We start from the raw sequence: 22555 nt of genomic DNA, 5'->3' as shown, positions 1-22555 counted from the left end.
TGAAATGGACTCTGTTGTATCTATGGAGCTCAGTAGCTGTACTGAAATGGACTCAGTTGTATCTATGGAGCTCAGTAGCTGTACTGAAATGGACTCTGTTGTATCTATGGAGCTCAGTAGCTGTACTGGACTCTGTTGTATCTATGGAGCTCAGTAGCTGTACTGGACTCTGTTGTATCTATGGAGCTCAGTAGCTGTACTGAAATGGACTCTGCTGTATCTATGGAGCTCAGTAGCTGTACTGGACTCTGTTGTATCTATGGAGCTCAGTAGCTGTACTGGGAGGGGGGTCTTCCCTGTGGCTCAGTTGGTAGAGCATGGTGTTTGCAACGCCAGCATGGTGTGTGCAACGCCAGGGTTGTGGGTTCGATTCCCACGGGGGACCAGTACAAAAATAAAAAAATGAAATGAAATGTAAGTCGCTCTGGATAAGAGCGTCCTAAATGACTAAAATGTACTGAAATGGACTCTGTTGTATCTATGGAGCTCAGTAGATGTACTGAAATGGACTCTGTTGAAATGGAAATGACTGTATATAAAGCCTGCTATCCTTAGGCAACAGTCCTATTTTATCTAACGGTGTGATTTTGCTCCTCACATGAGAGCACTAAAGCCTTCTCTCTGCTCCAGGATACAATGTGATGGTGCATTGACACCAGCAGGTTGAACTCAGGTTTGCCTTCCACTGCAGAACAACAAACCACGCCAACAGGCTTACTCTACTAGTAAATATTTACTGCTGGTTTGACGAGACAGTGTTTGATTTAGTTTCACCAGGAAACTGAACGAGTAGTGATGAGTCAGCCTACATCCGCAGGCCATGATAGATACAACATTACATCCATAGCAGGCCATGATAGATACAGTATTACATCCATAGCAGGCCATGATAGATACAGCGTTACATCCATAGCAGGCCATGATAGATACAGCGTTACATCCATAGCAGGCCATGATAGATACAGTATTACATCCATAGCAGGCCATGATAGATACAGCATTACATCCATAGCAGGCCATGATAGATACAGCATTACATCCATAGCAGGCCATGATAGATACAGCATTACATCCATAGCAGGCCATGACAGATACAGCATTACATCCATAGCAGGCCATGACAGATACAGCATTACATCCATAGCAGGCCATGATAGATACAACATTACATCCATAGCAGGCCATGATAGATACAGCATTACATCCATAGCAGGCCATGATAGATACAGCATTACATCCATAGCAGGCCATGATAGATACAGCATTACATCCATAGCAGGCCCTGACAGATACAGCATTACATCCATAGCAGGCCATGATAGATACAGCATTACATACATAGCAGGCCATGATAGATACAGCATTACATCCATAGTAGGCCATGATAGATACAGCATTACATCCATAGCAGGCCATGATAGATACAGCATTACATCCATAGCAGGCCATGATAGATACAGCATTACATCCATAGCAGGCCATGATAGATACAGCATTACATCCATAGCAGGCCATGATAGATACAGCATTACATCCATAGCAGGCCATGATAGATACAGCATTACATCCATAGCAGGCCATGATAGATACAGCATTACATCCATAGCAGGCCATGATAGATACAGCATTACATCCATAGCAGGCCTGGGTGCCAGATTCACTCACTGTGATCCATCACTGTATGAATGTGGTCCTGAGGAGGTGAGTCGACTCAACATTTATTTAGTGTGTGTGTGTTTGCCCTCTGTAATGCACTGTACCTCCTTTCTCAGCACGACCCAGCAATAACGTAGTTCCTAGTGTGTGTGTGCATATGGATCCGTCCTCCCAATCCTGTTCTCTGCTATAGTCCTAAACACAACCTGCTAACAGTTTACACACGGTTTCATCAGCACTAAGTTAATCAATACTCTAGTAGGAGTTGTACTACCTTTGGTAATCAATACTCTAGTAGGAGTTGTACTACCTTTGGTAATCAATACTCTAGTAGGAGTTGTACTACCTTTGGTAATCAATACTCTAGTAGGAGTTGTACTACCTTTGGTAATCAATACTCTAGTAGGAGTTGTACTACCTTTGGTAATCAATACTCTAGTAGGAGTTGTACTACCTTTGGTAATCAATACTCTAGTAGGAATTGTACTACCTTTGGTAATCAATACTCTAGTAGGAGTTGTACTACCTTTGGTAATCAATACTCTAGTAGGAGTTGTACTACCTTTGGTAATCAATACTCTAGTAGGAGTTGTACTACCTTTGGTAATCAATACTGTAGTAGGAGTTGTACTACCTTTGGTAATCAATACTCTAGTAAGAGTTGTACTACCTTTGGTAATCAATACTCTAGTAGGAGTTGTACTACCTTTGGTAATCAATACTCTAGTAGGAGTTGTACTACCTTTGGTAATCAATACTCTAGTAGGAGTTGTGCTACCTTTGGTAATCAATACTCTAGTAGGAGTTGTACTACCTTTGGTAATCAATACTCTAGTAGGAGTTGTACTACCTTTGGTAATCAATACTCTAGTAGGAGTTGTACTACCTTGGTAATCAATACTCTAGTAGGAGTTGTACTACCTTTGGTAATCAATACTCTAGTAGGAGTTGTACTACCTTTGGTAATCAATACTCTAGTAGGAGTTGTACTACCTTTGGTAATCAATACTCTAGTAGGAGTTGAGTTGTACTACCTTTGGTAATCAATACTCTAGTAGGAGTTGTACTACCTTTGGTAATCAATACTCTAGTAGGAGTTGTACTACCTTTGGTAATCAATACTCTAGTAGGAGTTGTACTACCTTTGGTAATCAATACTCTAGTAGGAGTTGTACTACCTTTGGTAATCAATACTCTAGTAGGAGTTGTACTACCTTTGGTAATCAATACTCTAGTAGGAGTTGTACTACCTTTGGTAATCAATACTCTAGTAGGAGTTGTACTACCTTTGGTAATCAATACTCTAGTAGGAGTTGTACTACCTTTGGTAATCAATACTCTAGTAGGAGTTGTACTACCTTTGGTAATCAATACTCTAGTAGGAGTTGTACTACCTTTGGTAATCAATACTCTAGTAGGAGTTGTACTACCTTTGGTAATCAATACTCTAGTAGGAGTTGTACTACCTTTGGTAATCAATACTCTAGTAGGAGTTGTACTACCTTTGGTAATCAATACTCTAGTAGGAGTTGTACTACCTTTGGTAATCAATACTCTAGTAGGAGTTGTACTACCTTTGGTAATCAATACTCTAGTAGGAGTTGTACTACCTTTGGTAATCAATACTCTAGTAGGAGTTGTACTACCTTTGGTAATCAATACTCTAGTAGGAGTTGTACTACCTTTGGTAATCAATACTCTAGTAGGAGTTGTACTACCTTTGGTAATCAATACTCTAGTAGGAGTTGTACTACCTTTGGTAATCAATACTCTAGTAGGAGTTGTACTACCTTTTGGTAATCAATACTCTAATACGTTTTTCAATCGAGGTGCCAATAGGGCGGCAGCGTAGCCTAGTGGTTTGAGCGTTGGGCCAGTGACCGAAAGGTTGCAAGATCAAATCCCCGAGCTGACAAGGTACAAATCTGTCGTTCTGCCCCTGAACAAGGCAGTTAACCCACTGTTCCTAGGCTGTCATTGAAAATAAGAATTTGTTCTTAACTGACTTGCCTAGTTAAATAAAGGTAAATGCTGAATCTTTGATAGTGTGACTGAAAATCAATCAAGTCTTAGTAGTGTGAGAGTTGTTGTACTGGAATCTGTTTGATATGAAAGGGACAGTGCAGGCAGCAACATCCTTCCAGTTAGTGTAGTTATTCCCTCCGTGTGACCCACACACACACTGTATAAATGGTCATGTTTGAATATATCACTGTCCTACTACATGCTTTCTCTATTTCACATGCATGTTTTATGCTCCATTGCCCAGGCCAGCCGGCTATCGTAGGGATGCATTATTCAACACGGCATATTATGCTCTAGGTCAGCATTCAGTAGAACCAACATCTGCAGAGCCTCTCTTTTGTTCTGTTCTGTTCGCTCCATCCTCTTTGGCAATGACAAGGAGTGGATTGTCAGCTAATGAGACTGGTACTCAGGCTAGCAACACTCCACCACATGATTAATATTCACCCTGAGGTTCTGAAGTGCTGAACCTTCCTGCTCTCTCTTTAATCTGGAATGAATGAATGGCCAGGAGCCTCGAGGTACGGAGGGAGGCTAGGAGGCTAGGTTGTGTCCCAAATGGCACCGTATATTCCCTTTTTATATTGCACTACCTTTGACCAGGGATTAGGGAAGAAGTGCAATGTAAAGGAAGTAGGGTGCCATTTGGGACATGAGAAGGTTGCAGCTCACCTCTCCTCAGGTCTTTCAGAGGCATATTTCACATGTAATTGGCTCTGTGAGCAGGACACCTGAGAGGCAGACCTAAGGTTGTGTGAGAGGCTCATTTTACCATTTATATTATATAAACACCCTTCTTCCTGCTTCTCCTTCTTCCTGCTTCTCCTTCTTTCTGCTTCGGACTAAAGTTTTAATTTCCCAAGGTGCACGCCGGTAGTTTACTTTACTCTCCATAAATCCTATTAACCCACCAGGTCCTGGGCTCAGAGAATGGAGATGGAAGTGTGTGTGCGAGCGTGTGCGTTTTGTCCGTGGCTTAGGCTCAGCCAGGCCCTCTAGTGAGACCGTTTGCTGCGTTTAGAGATTGGACTGTCAAAACGGAGATGGAAGAGTGTAATGTGTTTGGTAACAGAGCTGTTTCCCACCTGTTTCATTATAGTCTCCATATCAGAATCCCCTTCATATGATAACTTCCTCCACTGCCAAATAACACTTCTGCTCTGTCTCCCCTGACAGGCTAGTGAATGATCTGCTGAATGGAAATCCTCTTGTATCTCATTATACAGTCTGTCAAGCTACTTTCTAATAGCACAATCCTGTTTAATGTTAGTGTGAACCACAGGAGGTTATGATAAGCACTGGCTAGAGACTAAAATGATTAATGTTGGCCATTTGTAAGGAATAGAAAGATAAATGCGTACATTACAAATAATCATGTAGCACGTCAGAGAATCCACTATAGTCAATTGTTGCAAATGCTGAAACATTTTATTATGACGAGACGTGCTTTTAAATGGATAGTCATTGGCCCAATGACTGGAAGTCTATGGGAACAGCTAGCATGTCATTGCGCTAGCGCTAGTACATTTTACATTTTAGTCATTTAGCAGACGCTCTTATCCAGAGCGACTTACAGTAGTGAATGCATACATTTCATTTCTAAACATTATATATATTTTTTTCTGTGCTGGCCCACCGTGGGAAACGAACCCACAACCCTGGCGTTGCAAACACCATGCTCTACCAACTGAGCTACAGGGAAGGCCAGCAATGAACCCACTACCCTTGCCACCACTGCTGAACAAAGAAAATCCTAGGGGAAACACTGCACATGCTTTGCTTAATGAGCTCTTAAGTCTACTAATGGTAATATAATCCGGTGGTCATTAGAGGATGAACTTGGTTGCCTCTCATTCTGTCAACTGAACTGACGCTGAACCCTGAAACAGATCCTTTACATTTTCCTGAGCAGCTCTCACCGACAACACTTGATTGTAATTGGATTTTATTTGCCTCAAATCAACTGTTTCTGCACGGGCTAATGGAATACGAAATGGAAGTTACATATTTGCAGAGAGCCAATCTATACTAAAAATAAATATTTACGGTTTATTTGCTTTATTAAAATCATGAATTATTAACTTGTCTGTCTGTGCTTGAGGCACCATGGAGTAATTATTTTAATCAAACAGTGTTTTTAATTGCAATGGAAATACTCTGGCATATTGAAAATAAAGCTATAGACTTCACAATCCGTATTTATCGTTCCACGTTATTTACACATTCCTGAATCCCATTCACATATTATTACTCGCATACACACGCAGTTATATATTTGTAAGCTATTTTCTGACTTTAATGGACAGATAGAGAGGGGATGACATTGGGGAAAGGTCAGTAGGCCAGATGGAACATACTGTGTGCTGACACCACAGACGTGTGCTGTAGGCTGTGGCTTAGACGTCTGGACCAACCTAGGCCACACACACCCACATACTTGTACTCATATTTGTCTGTGTGTTCCATTTACACACCCTTGCGGCGCAGATATGTAACGCATCAGTTTCTCCTGGTCTGAGATTCACTCTGATGTTTTGTTCTACCTCCTCAGAGTTCCAGTGGGTCCAGGGAGAAGTGTGTGAGGTCCAGCTGATGGTCTACAACCCCATGCCCTTTGAACTCCGTGTGGAGCACATGGTGAGTGAAGCATTACTTCTGGATGCTACAACCACGCAACGACTTAGTAAAAGTCCCCGAGGAGATGCTGTCATGGCCTCTCGGGGAGGGGGGATTCACTTTCCTCATCACATTACATTAGGGGCAAGCCATTCAACTGTGATAATGTCTTGTAGTTATCTTTGATGACCTCATTAAAGTCTAGCTAAAAGCCCTGTTCTGACACTTTAATGCAGTCATGATGGTACAGGACTGGGCCAGAACAAACCGAGCCATTCTTCTCCGCTGACACTAAGCGCATTGGAGCAATGTAGGGCACGTGAACCCATGTGGTGCTATTACGGTTTATCGTTCTCATGCTAGCTATCCTCACTGTCAGTGTAGAGTGCTTCTCTAATAGTAAGGTAAGTGAGAGGAAATACCCGTTCACTCTCCTCCCCATGTTAGTCAACTCTTACAAAGGCCCTTCATCAGAAAGGGGAGACAAGTGTAACCATATTGCTTTAAGCTGCAATATGTAACTTTTTGGGCGACCCGACCATATTCACATAGAAATGTGTGTTATAGAGCTGTCATTCTTATTGAAAGCAAGTCTAAGAAGCGGTAGATCTGTTTTATGTGCGCTATTTCAATGCTTCCCGTTCTTAATTTTATTTTTTTGTTTCACCAGCTTCAAACACATGATTCTCCACTAAACTTGCTTGTTTTGTCACATAAACTGAAATTAAGCAAACTATTAGAATTTTAACAACCAGGAAATGGCAGTGTGGTTTCTGCATAGTGCATCTTTTAATAGCTGCTTAATGATCGCAGCCTTTTAAGTCCTCAGCAATTCCATCAAGAACCTTTTTTAAAGGACTTTACAGCTATACCACCCTCTTCTCCAGCGCAATCTATCACTCCATTGGTATTGTTTCTTATTCTCTCTGTCTCTTTGTCTCTCTGTCACGGATGCTTGCACTCAGTCTCACACACTTTAATTGTCTTTTTTGATATCTGTAATGGTTCATGCTCTCTCAGGATCACACATTCGTTTGATTGTTGAATCGAACCTCTTTGCGACTCGTTGTTGGAAGTGTTTCTTTACGGATGCACTGATGTGGCACAGACGGCATTGAGATGCACAACAATCATCTGACTCGGTCTGTCCACACACACACACACACACACACACACACACACACACACACACACACACACACACACACACACACACACACAGCCGTACTGTATCTTCACGAGGCGCTGCTCGCTGTGTGCCGTCTGCTGAAACTGATGCAGCCCTTAATTGGACACTAGAGTGCAAATAGCCATGGAAGGGCATGTGTGTGTAATGTCTTGACTGTGCACAATGACAGGAGCCCAGGGTCTGTCATGTCCGAGGTGTTGCTGTATGTACCTGGACGGGTCTGGGTAATTCTCAATCTCTGGCATGTCGGAGCAGAACTAATCATTTGTGTGTGTTTAAAAGACGTGTTTTGAAGCGGCGGGAGAGTGGATGGTCAAATGATTTTCTTTGCTGTTGAGGGGGTCCTAGAACTGTCACTTAGCCAGTGAAGAGACACACGCACACACACATCATTAGCCACTGACTCGCCACCTGCGGATGGATAGATGGAAGTACAGAAGGAGACAGAGACCCCCTCCTGTTCTATTTCCATGGCAGCTGGCAGCTTTAGGTGGTACAGTACAGCTGTCATGCAGGGTGACTTGGCTTAAACACAAACTCTGATGTTCATCATGACCTGACCTGAGTTCACACGGTATTTTTTCTTTTCAGTACTTTAGCTGCACTTGATTGAGAATTTCTTTAGTTAAATGCCCTAAAGAGGAACAATGGGTACCGTATTGAAGATGCACATGTTCATACCCAGAATATTGCTGTGTCTATTTCCTAAGGATAAAGCTAAGAACATGAACAACTTTCTAGTTAAGAACATTATAACAATATGAAGAAAATGAAACGTATTCTACAAGACGCAATATCACTCCCTAAAAGCACAACGCTATGGAACAATCCTTGGATAGATTTTCAGAAATAACACATAAATTCGTCTACTTGGGAAACTAAACGGATAGAAACCGTAAATAACTTGTTAATAAGAAATACATTTTTTTTAAAGATTTGATTTCAATTATTCAACAGAACAATACAATACAGCAAGAGTAAGTAGTACAAGAAAAGGCCATTCAACCCTCCCTACCCGCCGAAATAAAACGTATTAAAACAATGACAAATAACTAAATAATAAATCAATTAGAATAGTAATAATACTAATAATGACTAAATAAGACAAATGACAAGAGATACCAACATATACACAAAGCAATAGAAACAGTACATTACAAAGAAACAATAGCTACATCGGTCTACAAGCTCACATCCACCAATCAAGTGTTTACATATAGTCCAGGGAGGGTTGCCTTATTTTCACAAAGTAGTTGATTTATTTAATTTATTTCTTAAAGCAAAGGTAATCTTCTCCATACGACTACACTTATTCATTTCAGGGAGCCATCTTGTAATTGGGAGAGGAGAATCTGATTTCCATGTCAATGCAACACATTTTCTTGCAGGGGCAAGAGTGATTCCTGTACATCTGATGTTGAAGTTATTCCTCATTTCTGAAGTTACCCAGAAGGCATATTTCAGGGTCAAGCGGGAAAGGGACCTCCATAACAAAGGCCAGGGTATCAGAAACATCATGCCAGAAGGCTTGTCATTTAGTACACTGCCAAGTAGAATGCAAAAAATTCATAAAAGTGCCTTCTGTTGTTTCACATCGAAAACCCATTTCTGATATTTCAGGGTGATATCTATGTAACAGATAGAGTTGGTGGAGGAAGTTGTAATGTAGAAGTGTGTATCTAGAGCTGATGGTTGCTGACACACTATCTTGGCATAGGTCCGACCATAGACCCTCATCAATTGTGATATTCAAATCCGATTCCCGTCGCTCTGTTGACTTATGTACATCTGGTTTTGGGCGTTGTTGCATTAGCAATGAGTACACTCTGGATATAAATGTGTATGAGTCATGGTTATCATGGAGTAGTTGTTCAATACTTGGAGATATGACTTTACGAAATCCATTGAGTGTTTCTGAGAAAGTTTCTTCACTGTAAATAAGAAAAGAACTGATTATTGGATAGGTGATATTTGTCATAAGTACCCCATCTATATAACGATGTTCAACATTTTTGGCAGGGGTTTGTTATGCCACAGGGGTGTTTTAGGTGACACGTCTTGTTTCAGACCAAATAACTTACGAATTTCATGCCAAGATTTTATAGGTATAGGGATTGCTCATTTTTGTTGATATAGTCTTGGGGTTCCACTTGCATGTAATATTACTCCCAACCTCTTCATTAAGAGCAAACATTTCCATCTGATTCCAAGAAGGGGCTGGTTCAGTTTCAATTAAGATTGAAATGAATCTAATTTGCGCTGCCCAGTAATACATCTTGAAATTTGGTAGGCGGAGACCTCCTAGACCGTAATCCCTTGTGGTTTTACGGTTCCATACATTATGGTTTTGTTAAGGAACTTAAAGAAACTCTCAGGTAGGGATATGTGTAAAGATTGAAATGGGTACATCATCTTAGGCAGAACGCTCATCTTGATACAGCTAATTCTCCCAAATAATGTAAGAGGCAGATCTATCCATCTATTCAAGTCATCCACTGCCTTCTGAACCAAGACAGAGTAGTTAAAGCTTGTACACATTTCTTAAGTCATTATCATCTGTGATTCCTAGATAATTGAACCCCTGTGGCGACCGTCTGAAGGGACCCTTCGTTCACAGACGCTGTAGTCAAAGCGAGTCAGTGGAAGTATTTCACTTTTGTCCATGTTGACTTTGTAACCTGATATAGAGCTGTATGAACCCAAAAGCGTCTGTAGTTTTCAGAGGGATCCGGTCGGGTCAGAGAGGAATCCGGCCCACCTGAAAGCCCTTTATGCCAGGATCCATTCTTATGGCCTTCACCAGGGGTTCTATGGCTAGCACAAAAAGGAGTGTGGAAAGTGAACAGCTCTTTCTACTACTACCTCTTAAGAGTGGGAATGTGGCTTACATCATGCCATTAGTGGTGATCTTGACTTGCGGTTTATGGTATAAAGTCCAAACCCAGTTGACATAGGACCAAAGTTACATTTAGCAAGGACCTTGAATAGGTATGGCCACTCCAGCCTATCACAGGCCTTTTCAGCGTCTAGAGATACTGCTATACTAGGATCGCTCCTCACACTGGCCATGTGAATTACGTTGAATAACCTGCGCAAATGATTGGTGGAGGATATTTTCTGGATGAAGCCTGTTTGATCAGTTTTAATCAGGTTTAGCAAATATTGTCCTAATCTATTAGCCATCGCCTTAGAAATTGATTTATAGTCGGCATTGAGGAGCGAGATCGGCCTATAGGAAGAGCATTGTAGAGGATCTTTATTTTTTTATGTATAACAGTTATAATAGCCATGGAATAGGAGTCCGGTAGGCTCTGCGTCTCAGCAGCTAAATTTAAAACATCCATCGAAAGGAAAAAGCAAATCCTTAAACTCCTTATAAAACTCTGGGGGAAAGCCATCGTCTCCTGGTGATTTGCCGGATTGTAGAGAGGAAATTGCCTTTTTCAATTTCTGTTTTTGCAAATGGGCGTTCTAGTTTGTTTTGGTCTCCCTGTGTGAGGTGCGGTAGTTCAATAGTAGACAGAAATGTATCTATCATTGCTGGTTGCGTTCCATCAGAAGTGTCTAACTTCGAATAGTATTGTTTAAAAGAATCATTCATCTCTAATGGGTTGTGAGATACTTGCCCGTTCTGTGTTTCAATACAGTTGATGGTTCTCCAATTCTCCTCAGCTTTTATCTGCCAGGCCAAGACTTTGTGTGTTTTCTCCCCCAATTCATAATATCTTTGCCTAGTTCTAAGAATAGCTTTTTCAGTTTTGTAAATATTTAGGGTATTTCAGTTTTTTTATTCACCAATGAGTGGTATGTGTCTTTAGAGACAGATTTTTGGTATTATTTTTGAGACCTTTGGTTTAGTTACTACGTGATTCCGTATGTGTTATTTCATAGTTTTGATGTCTTCACTATTATTCTACATTGTATAAAATAGTAAAAATAAAGAAAAACCCTTGAATGACTAGGTGTTCTAAAACTTTTGACCGGTAGTGTATACCAGAGTACAAAACTATTGGGAGCGGACGGACAGTTTGTTTCGCAGAACATTTTTATTTGGACAAAATTCTGCCAAAAGAGTTGGGTTTAGGCGCCGTCTCTTGAACTCCATCCGGCATCCAAACAGAAAGTGTGAGGGGAGAATGATCTGAGATATAGTTCTGGATAAATACTCAGTTTCCACAACTCTATGGGTTACCTGTGCTGATAGGAGAAAATAATCAATCTGGGTATGAAAGTTCTGCGGGCAGGAGGAGAATGAGTAATCCCTATCTTGGGGGGTGGAGCTGTCAAATTTCAGTCTTTCATAAATGATAGATTGTGTTTGTCTGACTAAGTCAATGAGGTTGCTTTAGTTGAGGATCTATCCAGAATCGGATCCAGACTAATTAAAGTCGCCCCCAACTAAGAGTGTTACCTGAAATTCCGTTACCTTGAGGAATATATATTGAATAAAAATATGATAATCATAATTAGGTGCATATACATTAAACAAAGGTCCAACATTCAGAATACATTCTGCCATGAGCCACTACATAATGTCCCAGTGATTCAGTAATTGTTTTTGTTACACAGAAGGGTAAATTCTTATTAATCAACACAGCTACTCCCCGTGTCTTTGTGTTATATAAAGAGGCAAAGACCTGTCCTACCCATTCCCTCTAACGTTTCATGTTCTGCCCCTGTTAGATGTGTTTCTTGTATATACACATCAGTCTTCAGCTTTTTCAAGTACATAAGCTCTCGTTTACGTTTAACAGGTCCGTTCAGTCCATTAATGTTTAATGATGTATGATTTACTATCTTAGCCATATTGTTCACTCAATACATAAATGCAAATGTCAGGAGTATGTCCAGTAAGAGTGTCGGATATTCTATTGCCTATTTTTGGTGAGCCTGTAGTTAAACACATATTATAAAGCGAAGGTCTCTCACAAAACACCACTGTAATGTAAAGTAAACAAAACAAACAATTCCCCCAAATGCTGTTCTTGAACGCGCAAAGCACAAATCCCACCTGTAGTGGAGCTATGCTATTCCTAAATGACATTTCTAACATGAAGGCAAACGTGAACCTGGAGCTCGAGCCCAGTAAATGAACAAAAATAGAGAATTCTTCACCCACCCTTATATGATGCAAGTCAAAAACAAAAACAGTAACGGGATTCCTGAACCCAACACACCTACCATGACAGGAAGCTAAATATAAGACTTCATGGCTTAGCCATATGAAAAGGTCTAACAAATCTTATTGACGCCTCTGTGGACCATGCCTGTCCCAAATAACTTAAGAACAATGTCACTTTGGTAAAAACCTAGGGATCTTACCTCATTGATCTGTCAGTAAGCTATAGTATAATCCATCAAAGCAGTCCTACCGGATATATGCAAGTAATAAGGCAGAATAAGGACACTGCCCAGCTAGCAGGGAAATGGACCCGGTCCGCTAGCCAATCAACCATGTCCTGAGCCGGTCGCCTGCAGTCCGCAGAGAAAAGTTGCGACTTCTTTGGGCATTTTGAAGAATCTTCTCTGTCCGCCGTGGATGATTCTCATCGTTTCAGGTTGAAGCAGCGCAAAGGGAATGTTCTTGGAGGTCAGTTATTTTTTTCACCTGGTTGAATTCCTTCCAGCGTTTGACCCTCCCTGGACTCATGTCTGGAAAGAATTTAATCTCCTCCCCGTTGTGTAGGATCACTCCTCCTTGAAATGTTTGGCTGCCGTTCTGAGAACTTTCTCTCTGTCCTGGTACCTTAGGAACTGAACGAGGAAGGGCTGTTGGTTCTGATCAGGGGATGGTGACCTGTGTAGCTGTTCGATAACCAATCAGTGGCCCGCCCCTGTGAAGAGACATGGGTTATAAACGATGAAACACACCCTTCTCCCCCTCCACTATATAAGCCCTTGACGGAAATGTAACCAGGAGTTCCGGGTACGTGAGGTCTGCAGCCTCTGCGTTAAAAGGACGCACATGTCAAGTACAGAACTAAGCCAACCTCAGCGTGAGCTTTGGTTGTGAATGGTATGAACTTTGAACTCTTATTCACTACAGAAGTAATACCTAGCCGTTGAGTTAGCAGCGGCCGCTGTAAACGTGGGCTAGGAAAGGACGGACGACGTATCCAGTCTAACACACAACAAAGATACTACAACGTATCCAATTTACCACCAGAGACATTCTTCCGAGGACAGGAAGATCTCTGTTGGCCAACACGGCCAGCATCTACGACCAACCTACCGAAGCGCAGCTCAGAGTAAATATTTATTGCATTTTCCTTTTCCAAATGGGCGGTCATTTAGAATGCATAAGATACTGTATTTACGATAGCATAGCTGCTTCCTTTGTTCCTCAGTCTTCCCGCTCTTTCATTCAAGCCCAACCCCCTCTCTTTGTGTAACAAGCCTCATACAGGTTCCGTCCACCAGGGACGTTTTCTGTATGACATAATTTGTTTTCTGTGTATATGTAATTCTGTGTGATTAGTTGGTAAATAAATAATTCAACCCAATTTTGTATTGCTGATTCAACTTGTTAGCCAGGGTTCGTGAAGATAACCAAGAATTTACAACTTCCATATGAGACTGAAAATAAGGTGACGATTAATATTGACTGCTATTGATGTAAAATATTACTAGGTCTTTAAGAGTTTATTCGGAAAATAACAGCTCTATAAACATTCTTCCGTGGTGCCCCGACTTTCTAGTTAATCACATTTACATGATTAGCTCAATCAGGTAATATTAATTACCGTGAACGGATTTTATAGATTACCATGTCATATCACTTAATCCGGCATAGCCAAAGACACGACACCCCTCACAGCCCTCGCGGAGGCCGGTAATTGTAATGTTGCTTCGCCTACTGTCGTTTTCCAAATGGTCGACCTTATTCATCAGGCATTCGTTGTTTTTCCGCAGTTTCTGTAGTTCCATTCCCTCTAGCTTGTCCTCAGCAGTGCTGATGCTCTTCAGCTTCTTCCATTCGTGATCCTAGCGTGTTGATAGTCATTGTCAAACCAGAGATGAAACAGCTGAACTCGGCCAACTGTGCTGAGATGGAACGGCTGAGCTCGGCCAACTGTGCTGAGATGGAACGGCTGAACTCGGCCAACTGTGCTGAGATGGAACGGCTGAACTCGGCCAACCGTGCTGAGATGGAACGGCTGAACTCGGCCAACCGTGCTGAGATGGAACGGCTGAACTCGGCCAACCGTGCTGAGATGGAACGGCTGAACTCGGCCAACCGTGCTGAGATGGAACGGCTGAACTCGGCCAACCGTGCTGAGATGGAATGGATGAACTCGGCCAACCGTGCTGAGATGGAACGGCTGAACTCGGCCAACCGTGCTGAGATGGAACGGCTGAACTCGGCCAACCGTGCTGAGATGGAACGGCTGAACTCGGCCAACCGTGCTGAGATGGAACGGCTGAACTCGGCCAACTGTGCTGAGATGGAACGGCTGAACTCGGCCAACTGTGCTGAGATGGAACGGCTGAACTCGGCCAACTGTGCTGAGATGGAACGGCTGAACTCGGCCAACTGTGCTGAGATGGAACGGCTGAGTTCAGTGGTTCCAAGTTAAATTGTGATGTGAGGGAGTCATTGCCTTTGATCAGTTTGAGGATGTGAGCTAGCCTAGCTTCTTCTTGAGGTGTCATGGTGCCATCTTGGGTTTCTGAGGAGGCCATGGTCAGAGGTTCTTTCGCCGTCATTTCTTGGTCTGTTTCGGGTGCTTCCCTTGCCTTTTTTTTTATCTCGTAGGCACATCACCACTCTTGGCTACTGTGTAGTAATAGGTATGGGTGAAGTTATCAAGTTTTAGGATAAGTTTGTTTAAGATTCATCGGGAGCTCTCAGTCACGCTTCTTCCTAGCTTCGCTGCATCACGTGACCCCCAATAGGAAATACATATATTTCTAAGACAGAATAAAAAAGCAATTTTAGACTGACCAATGTAGTGGCGACAGCAGACTGGAATAGGGAGAGATTGAATATGTCCGTCAACACTCCATGCGCAGACCAGCTTGCTGGAGTGTTTACGGACGTATTCAATCTTCTCTATTCCAGTCTGCTTTCACCACTTGCTTCAATATTGTCCAGCATTGCTCCTGTACCTAAGAAAGCAAAGGTAACTGAACTAAATGACTGTCGCCCCGTAGCACTCACATGAAGTGCTTTGAGAGACTAGTTAAGGATCATATCACCTCCACCTTACGTGACACCCTTCAATTTGCATACCGCCCCAATAGATCCACAGACGATGCAATCGCCATCGCACTGCTCACTGCCCTATCCCAATGACTACAGCTTAGTTTTCAACACCATAGTACCCTCCGAACTCATCATTAAGCTCAGGGCCCTGGCTCTGAACCCTGCCCCATGCAACTGTGTCCTGGACTTCCTGACGGGCCGCCCCCAGTTGGTGAAGGTAGGAAACATCATCTCCTCAACACTGGGGCCCCACAAGGGTAAGTGCTCAGCCCCCTCCCGTAATCCCTGTTCACCCATGACTGCGTGGCCAAGCACATCTCCAACTCAATCATCAAGTTTGCAGACGACACAACAGTAGTCGGTCTGATTACCAACAATGATAAGACAGCCTACAAGGAGGAGGTGAGGGCCCTGGGAGTGTGGTTCCAGGAAAATAACCTCTCAACAAAACAAAGGAGCTGATCGTGAATTTCAGGAGACAGCAGAGGGAGCACACCCCCATCCACATCGACGGGACCGCAGTGGAGAAGGTGAAAAGCTTCAAGTTCCTCGGTGTACACATCACTGACAATCTGAAATGGTCCACCCACACAGACAGTGTGATGAAGAAAGCCTAACAGGCTGAAGAAATTCGGCTTGGCCCCTAAGACCCTCACTTTTACAGATGCACCATTGAGAGCATCCTGTCGGGCTGTATCACCGCCTTGTACGGCAACTGCACCACCCGCAAACCGCAGGGCTCCCCAGAGGGTGGTGCAGGGACACACTGCCTGCCCTCCAGGACACCTACATCACCCGATGTCACAAAGGCCAAAAAGATCATCAAGGGCATCAACCACCTGAGCCACAGCCTGTTCACCCTGCTATCATCCAGAAGGTGAGGTCAGTACAGGTGCATCAAAGCTGGGACCGAGAGACTGAAAAACAGCTTCTATCTCAAGGCCATCAGACTGTTAAATAGCCATCAATAGGCCTCCAAGTACCCTGCCCTGAACGTAGTCACTGTCACTAGCCAGCTACCACCCGGTCACTCAACCCTGAACCTTAGAGGCTGCTGCCCTATGTACATAGACATGGAATCACTGGTCAATTTAATAATGGAACACTGGTCACTTGAATAATGTTTACATACTGTTTTACTCATTTCACCGGTGTATATACTGTATTCTACTGTATTCCAGTCAATGCCACTCCGACATTGGTCATCCTAATATTTATAGATCTCTTAATTCCATTATTTAACTTTTCGATTGTGCGTTGCTATGAATTGTTAGATACGACTGTACTGTTAGAGCTAGGAACACAAGCAGTTAGCTACAGTGGTTCTTCCTTCAAAAGTTGCGGCGTACTGCAGCACAGCTTGCGGGGTGCCGCAGAATTCTATGGCACGTTATTTAAGTGTCAGCCATTGATGCCAGAATGACACAATTTACCACAATCTGCCACCATCTACCACAAACGGTCACGGCATAAGCTCAAAACCTTTAAAGGAAGAGCCACTGTTCACCCGCAATATGTGTATGACACTGTACCAATAAAAGTTGATTTTGATTCGGTGATTTAATTTTTAATTTTTTTTTAATTGTTATAATTATCAATATTATTTTTTCTAATACATGCAACTTAAAAGTTTCATATCAACAAAATTCGATTTCAAATCTTTTGGACATCAGCTCAATCTTGACTGAACCCCATTTTTGTCAGAATAGGATTTTCATAGGAAAGGTAAGCTATACTAAACCTTGCAGAAAGCCTATCCAACTGACACTCTTAGAAAAAAATACAAACTACTGGAGCGAAGACTTAAAAATATCTCATATTGGCACAAGATGGAGGGAATGCTGGAACATAACTAATGAAATTACAGTTAACAAAAATGTACACTTATCCCAGTATATGCTAAGGTATAGATTTTATTACACGAGACAAAATGAACAAATTCTACAACACAATGGCAGTCATGTCTTAAGTGTAAAACTAACAATGATGCAATAATCCATGCCTTCTGGGAACTCTATAAAGTTATGGGCGGAGTTAGAAAATTGGCTGTCAGAAGTATTACAATGTACATTTTCAAGACATGGCATATGAGGTTGCAGTGAGATACCTGATAGGTTGGATGATGCTTTTCTCGTCAATCATCCTGAAAAAACATATACTTAAAAACTGTAAATCAACCAATCCTTCATCGTTAACACAATGGAAAGGTCAAATGCTTTGTATAAATGTTGAAAATGCATGGGGGAAGAAGAGAAACAAAATCCGCAAAGAGTGATGGGGGGGTAAGGTGGGTCTGGTCTGGAGTGATGTGGATGTTTGTGTTCGTCTGTCTGTATGTTGTTGTTTGTATGTCTGTTTTGTATTGTAGAAAAATGAACCAATGGCATAGTCCCAAAAGTGCAAACCCCATCCATCTGTCACTCCAGGCAGGTCAATCAGACTTAGTTTTTGAAAGAAATCGAATAGTATTTGAACCCATGCAGGCTGCTTCCTCACCCCATGTCGGGACCATGGAGAAGTGGAGGGGATAAATGGAGGGAGGGAGAGGTCAATCCATCCACCTCATGTAAAGTTACTTTTGCCCGTCTGCTTCTCCCAACTTCCAACTCTTTCTGTCACTCACATGCGCACACACACACACACACACACACACACACACACACACACACACACACACACACACACACACACGGGCACTTTCCTGCCTCCCACGTCTGTCTCGCCTGCTACCAAGGTGACCTGGCTGGCAGTTGGGCAGCCCTCCTTCTCAATCTCCACACGACTCCTGCAGTAGTACCAGCTCTGCTTTGTTCCATATCGATTTACAATTCAAGTGCTGCACTTACTGCCCCTTCTCATTTTCACAGCGGCTGCCAATGCCAACAGGTTTATACCCCCTACCCCCCCTTCTCATAAACAAATCAATCTCACCTTGGATAGGCATGTAGGTGGTTATTTTCATGAGTGGGAAATTAAGTTGTTAGCAAACTTGTATAGATCTCTTAGTTCTTAGATTATGAGTATAGCTAAAAGTTATATCACTTGGTTGAATGTTACTGGTATACATCAGTGGTGGCTGGTGACTTGAAAAATTGAGGAGGGTGGGAGATTTATGGTATAGGCGCGGAACGCACGGAGACCACAGTGTGTTTCACAAATCATCAAAGACTAATTATTTTAACCTAAAGCATTTAATAAAGACATTTAGAGTACAACATTATGGGAAAGGGGAATGAGTGGGCTACTTACAGTGTTGGGAAGGGATCACAGCAGTGATTGAATGAGGGTATGAGGCATGAGCTGAGGTGTTCAGGGGCTTGTGCAGGACAGGATTTTACTGGGAAGACAAACAATAACACAAGACACTACAGTCGTGGCCAAAAGTTTTGAGAATGACACAAATATTAATTTTCACATAGTCTGCTGCCTCAGTTTGTATGATGGCAATTTGCATATACTCCAGAATGTTATGAAGAGTGATCAGATGAATTGCAATTAATTGCAAAGTCCCTCTTTGCCATGCAAATGAACTGAATCCCCAAAAAACATTTCCACTGCATTTCAGCCCTGCCACAAATGGACCAGCTGACATCATGTCAATGATTCTCTTGTTAACACAGGTGTGAGTGTTGACGAGGACAAGGCTGGAGATCACTCTGTCATGCTGATTGAGTTCGAATAACAGACTGGAAGCTTCAAAAGGAGGGTGGTGCTTGGAATCATTGTTCTTCCTCTGTCAATCATGGTTACCTGTAAGGAACACGTGCCGTCATCATTGCTTTGCACAAAAACGGCTTTACAGGCAAGGATATTGCTGCCAGTAAGATTGCACCTAAATCAACCATTTATCGGATCATCAAGAACTTCAAGGAGAAAGTCCAGCAAGCCCCAGGACCGTCTCCTAAAGTTGATTCAGCTGCGAGATTGGGGCACCACCAGTACAGAGCTTGCTCAGGAATGACAGCTGGCAGGTGTGAGTGCATCTGCACGCACAGTGAGGCGAAGACTTTTGGAGGATGGCCTGGTGTCAAGAAGGGGAGCAAAAAAGCCACTTCTCTCCAGGAAAAACATCAGGGACAGACTGATATTCTGCAAAAGGTACAGGGATTGGACTGCTGAGGACTGGTGTAAAGTCATTTTCTCTGATGAATCCCCTTTCCGATTGTTTGGGGCATCCGGAAAAAAAACTTGTCCGGAGAAGACAAGGTGAGCGCTACCATCAGTCCTGTGTCATGCCAACAGTAAAGCATCCTGAGACCATTTATGTGTGGGGTTGCTTCTCAGCCAAGGGAGTGGGCTCACTCACAATTTTGCCTAAGTACACAGCCATGAATGAAGAATGGTACCAACATATCCTCCGAGAGAAACTTCTCCCAACCATCCAGGAACAGTTTGGTGATGAACAATGCCTTTTCCAGCATGATGATAACTAAGTGCCTCGGGGAACAAAACATCGAGATTTTGGGTCCATGGCCAGGAAACTCCCCAGACCTTAAACCCATTGAGAACTTGTGGTCAATCCTCAAGAGACAAACAAACACCCACAAATGCTGACAAGCTCCAAGCATTGATTATGCAAGAATGGGCTACCATCAGTCAAGATGTGGCCCAGAAGTTAATTGACAGCATGCCAGGGCGAATTGCAGAGGTCTTGAAAAAGAAGGGTCAACACTGCGAATATTGACTCTTTGCATCAACTTCATTTAATTGTCAATAAAAGCCTTTGACACTTATGAAATGCTTGTAATTATACTTCAGTATTCCATAGTAACATCTGACAAAAACATCTAAAGACACTGAAGCAGCAAACCTTGAAAATTAATATTTGTGTCATTCTCAAAACTTTTGGCCACGACTGTACACGGTTAGACAAAAGAGCTAAGAATTTGTTAGTCCAAGCAAGAAGTAAAATCGTTGATGTGTAATAATGTGATTGTGTATGTGATTGACTCTACATACAGTAATGAGAGAAAATTGATAGGAGTACTCACAGTGCTTGGAAAGGAAAACATGAGACGTCGTGGCTTCAGTTAATGTCAGGAGAAAGTTGACACTGGTAGTGGAGTGGGGTAGTCATCACCTCTTAAATCAGGGAACATGAGGGGACTTAGCTGTAAATACAAATAGCAGATACATTCCATTACATCTGCACCATCATAGGTTTGGACAACGAGTTTCTCTATGAAGTTAAACTCAAACATCTCCAATTTCATAAAGTCAAACACCCACTTGACACATCAAAGTAGCCAAGTTAACGTTCCTGAATAAAGCCCTGATCATCCACATACCTGACAATATCTGACAACTGCAAGCAGACTGGTGGAACCATAGGTCCCAGAGTGGCGGGGCAATTCTTACCCCCTGGGGCCTGGAGTTTTTCCTAATATGTTTACCAAACTAGGAAAATTCTGGACCCTATAATTTGACAGTGATTAATCAGTTGTAAAAAGGTTTTATATGGGCTATGATGGGACCAGTATTTCATGATAAAATCACATGGTTTAAAAAACTCCTGTCCCTGGGGGGGATGAAAACCCTCTCAAACTGCAGCTACCTTATATTTGTTCATATCAATTATATTGAGACTAGATATGGAGGGGGATTTCCTCTACCCAGACATATAGACAACAACTGATAGACAATAGAAGTCACAGGGCTGAGCTTTATGCATGTTTGCATCATGCAGGCCTATACAACTGTAGGTCTTGTAAAACATTAACTCACATCTGCCATCACGATTATGTTGATTGATTCATTCCAGGTCATCATTTTAGATTAAAACCTATAGGCAGTCTAGTCAGCCCAATTGTGAATATAATCTGAATTTGATCACATTCACATTTTCTCCTGACACACAAATGGATAACGTTACCAATTAGTTTACCCTGACCAGATGGACAGGGCGCAAAGGCTGTATGCAGCTGCTCTTATTAGTAGCCTACAGTTGATCAGATTGAAATATAGTCTATTTTTCGTCCCATACAGCATGTCAGATTTGTAATGTTTAGGTGTAGCCTAGGCTGCTGCAACATTTATGTCATGAGTTTTTACTTGTGTTTGCCCGGAGTGATTGTGTTACCAGTTTTGTTAAATAAATACCGGAAGAATGTGAAAAGGCTACTTCAGCGCATGGAAAAAGTGTGCAGCGTCAACCTCTCTAATCAAACTTTTAATGGATGATGCAATGGAAGCTATCACGTCATTCGGAATTGTTTTCAACATCCCTGAAAAGATGTTCAGCATGTAAAACATTGTAACGTGCAATTACAGGTGGCTTGATGATAGGCTCGCTGTTAACCAGCTATACATTTGATACCAGTTGGTATTGAACGCCCTCACCTTTTCATCCTTCTTCATGAAACTGATCTCAGGCAGAGGTCGACCCTCGCTTTTAATTTACCCCAGAGAATGAAAGGGGTTCTTCAACAAAAACTCCAACAGCGTTGGCCATTCTACCATTCGGGCAGAGAACTGCACATTCGCGCTGGTAGCTGGCAAGCTACTGTTAGTGCAATTTATTTTCATTTTCCTTGCTAACTGGACACAAAAATAAAGTTCTAAACCCAAGAAAAATATTTATTTATGAAAACAAGTTTTTATTGAATAATGTCCAATAAATGCTTAACTATCACTTTTCACTCTTAATCGTTATCCAACAATGTCAACAAGCTTCTCAACACATAGAACCCCCATAATGCTCTGTGGCACAATCCCAATACAACTCAATAGGTTCATTCTCTGATCCTCATTCTATGATTGGATGGACAACATTTCATATCATACTGCAAAAGCTTTGATTGGTTGGAGGACGTCCTCCGGAAGTGGTCATAATTACCATGTATGTCTATGGAAGGGGGTGAGTC

At 42.2% G+C, this 22555-nt stretch overlaps 1 protein-coding gene across 5 annotated transcripts in view; it reads left to right on the top strand.

The window, feature by feature from the left end:
- trappc9 (trafficking protein particle complex subunit 9) overlaps positions 1–22555 on the top strand; it is a 282398-nt gene that overhangs the window by 36103 nt on the left and 223740 nt on the right. For all 5 annotated transcript variants that reach the window (XR_003871657.1, XR_003871656.1, XM_029732083.1 and 2 more), the window contains one exon: positions 6233–6318. Coding sequence is in view for 3 of the 5 variants with exons in the window: in XM_029732083.1 (XP_029587943.1) it covers positions 6233–6318 (86 nt within the window). In the remaining 2 variants the exon portion in view is untranslated. The remainder of the gene's footprint in view (positions 1–6232; positions 6319–22555) is intronic.

The sequence above is a fragment of the Salmo trutta genome, chromosome 34, assembly GCF_901001165.1.
Source record: "Salmo trutta chromosome 34, fSalTru1.1, whole genome shotgun sequence".
In the NCBI taxonomy this organism is placed as follows: Eukaryota; Metazoa; Chordata; class Actinopteri; order Salmoniformes; family Salmonidae; genus Salmo; species Salmo trutta.
Note: the sequence above shows the minus strand (reverse complement) of the source record. Positions and strands in the feature narration are given on the sequence as shown.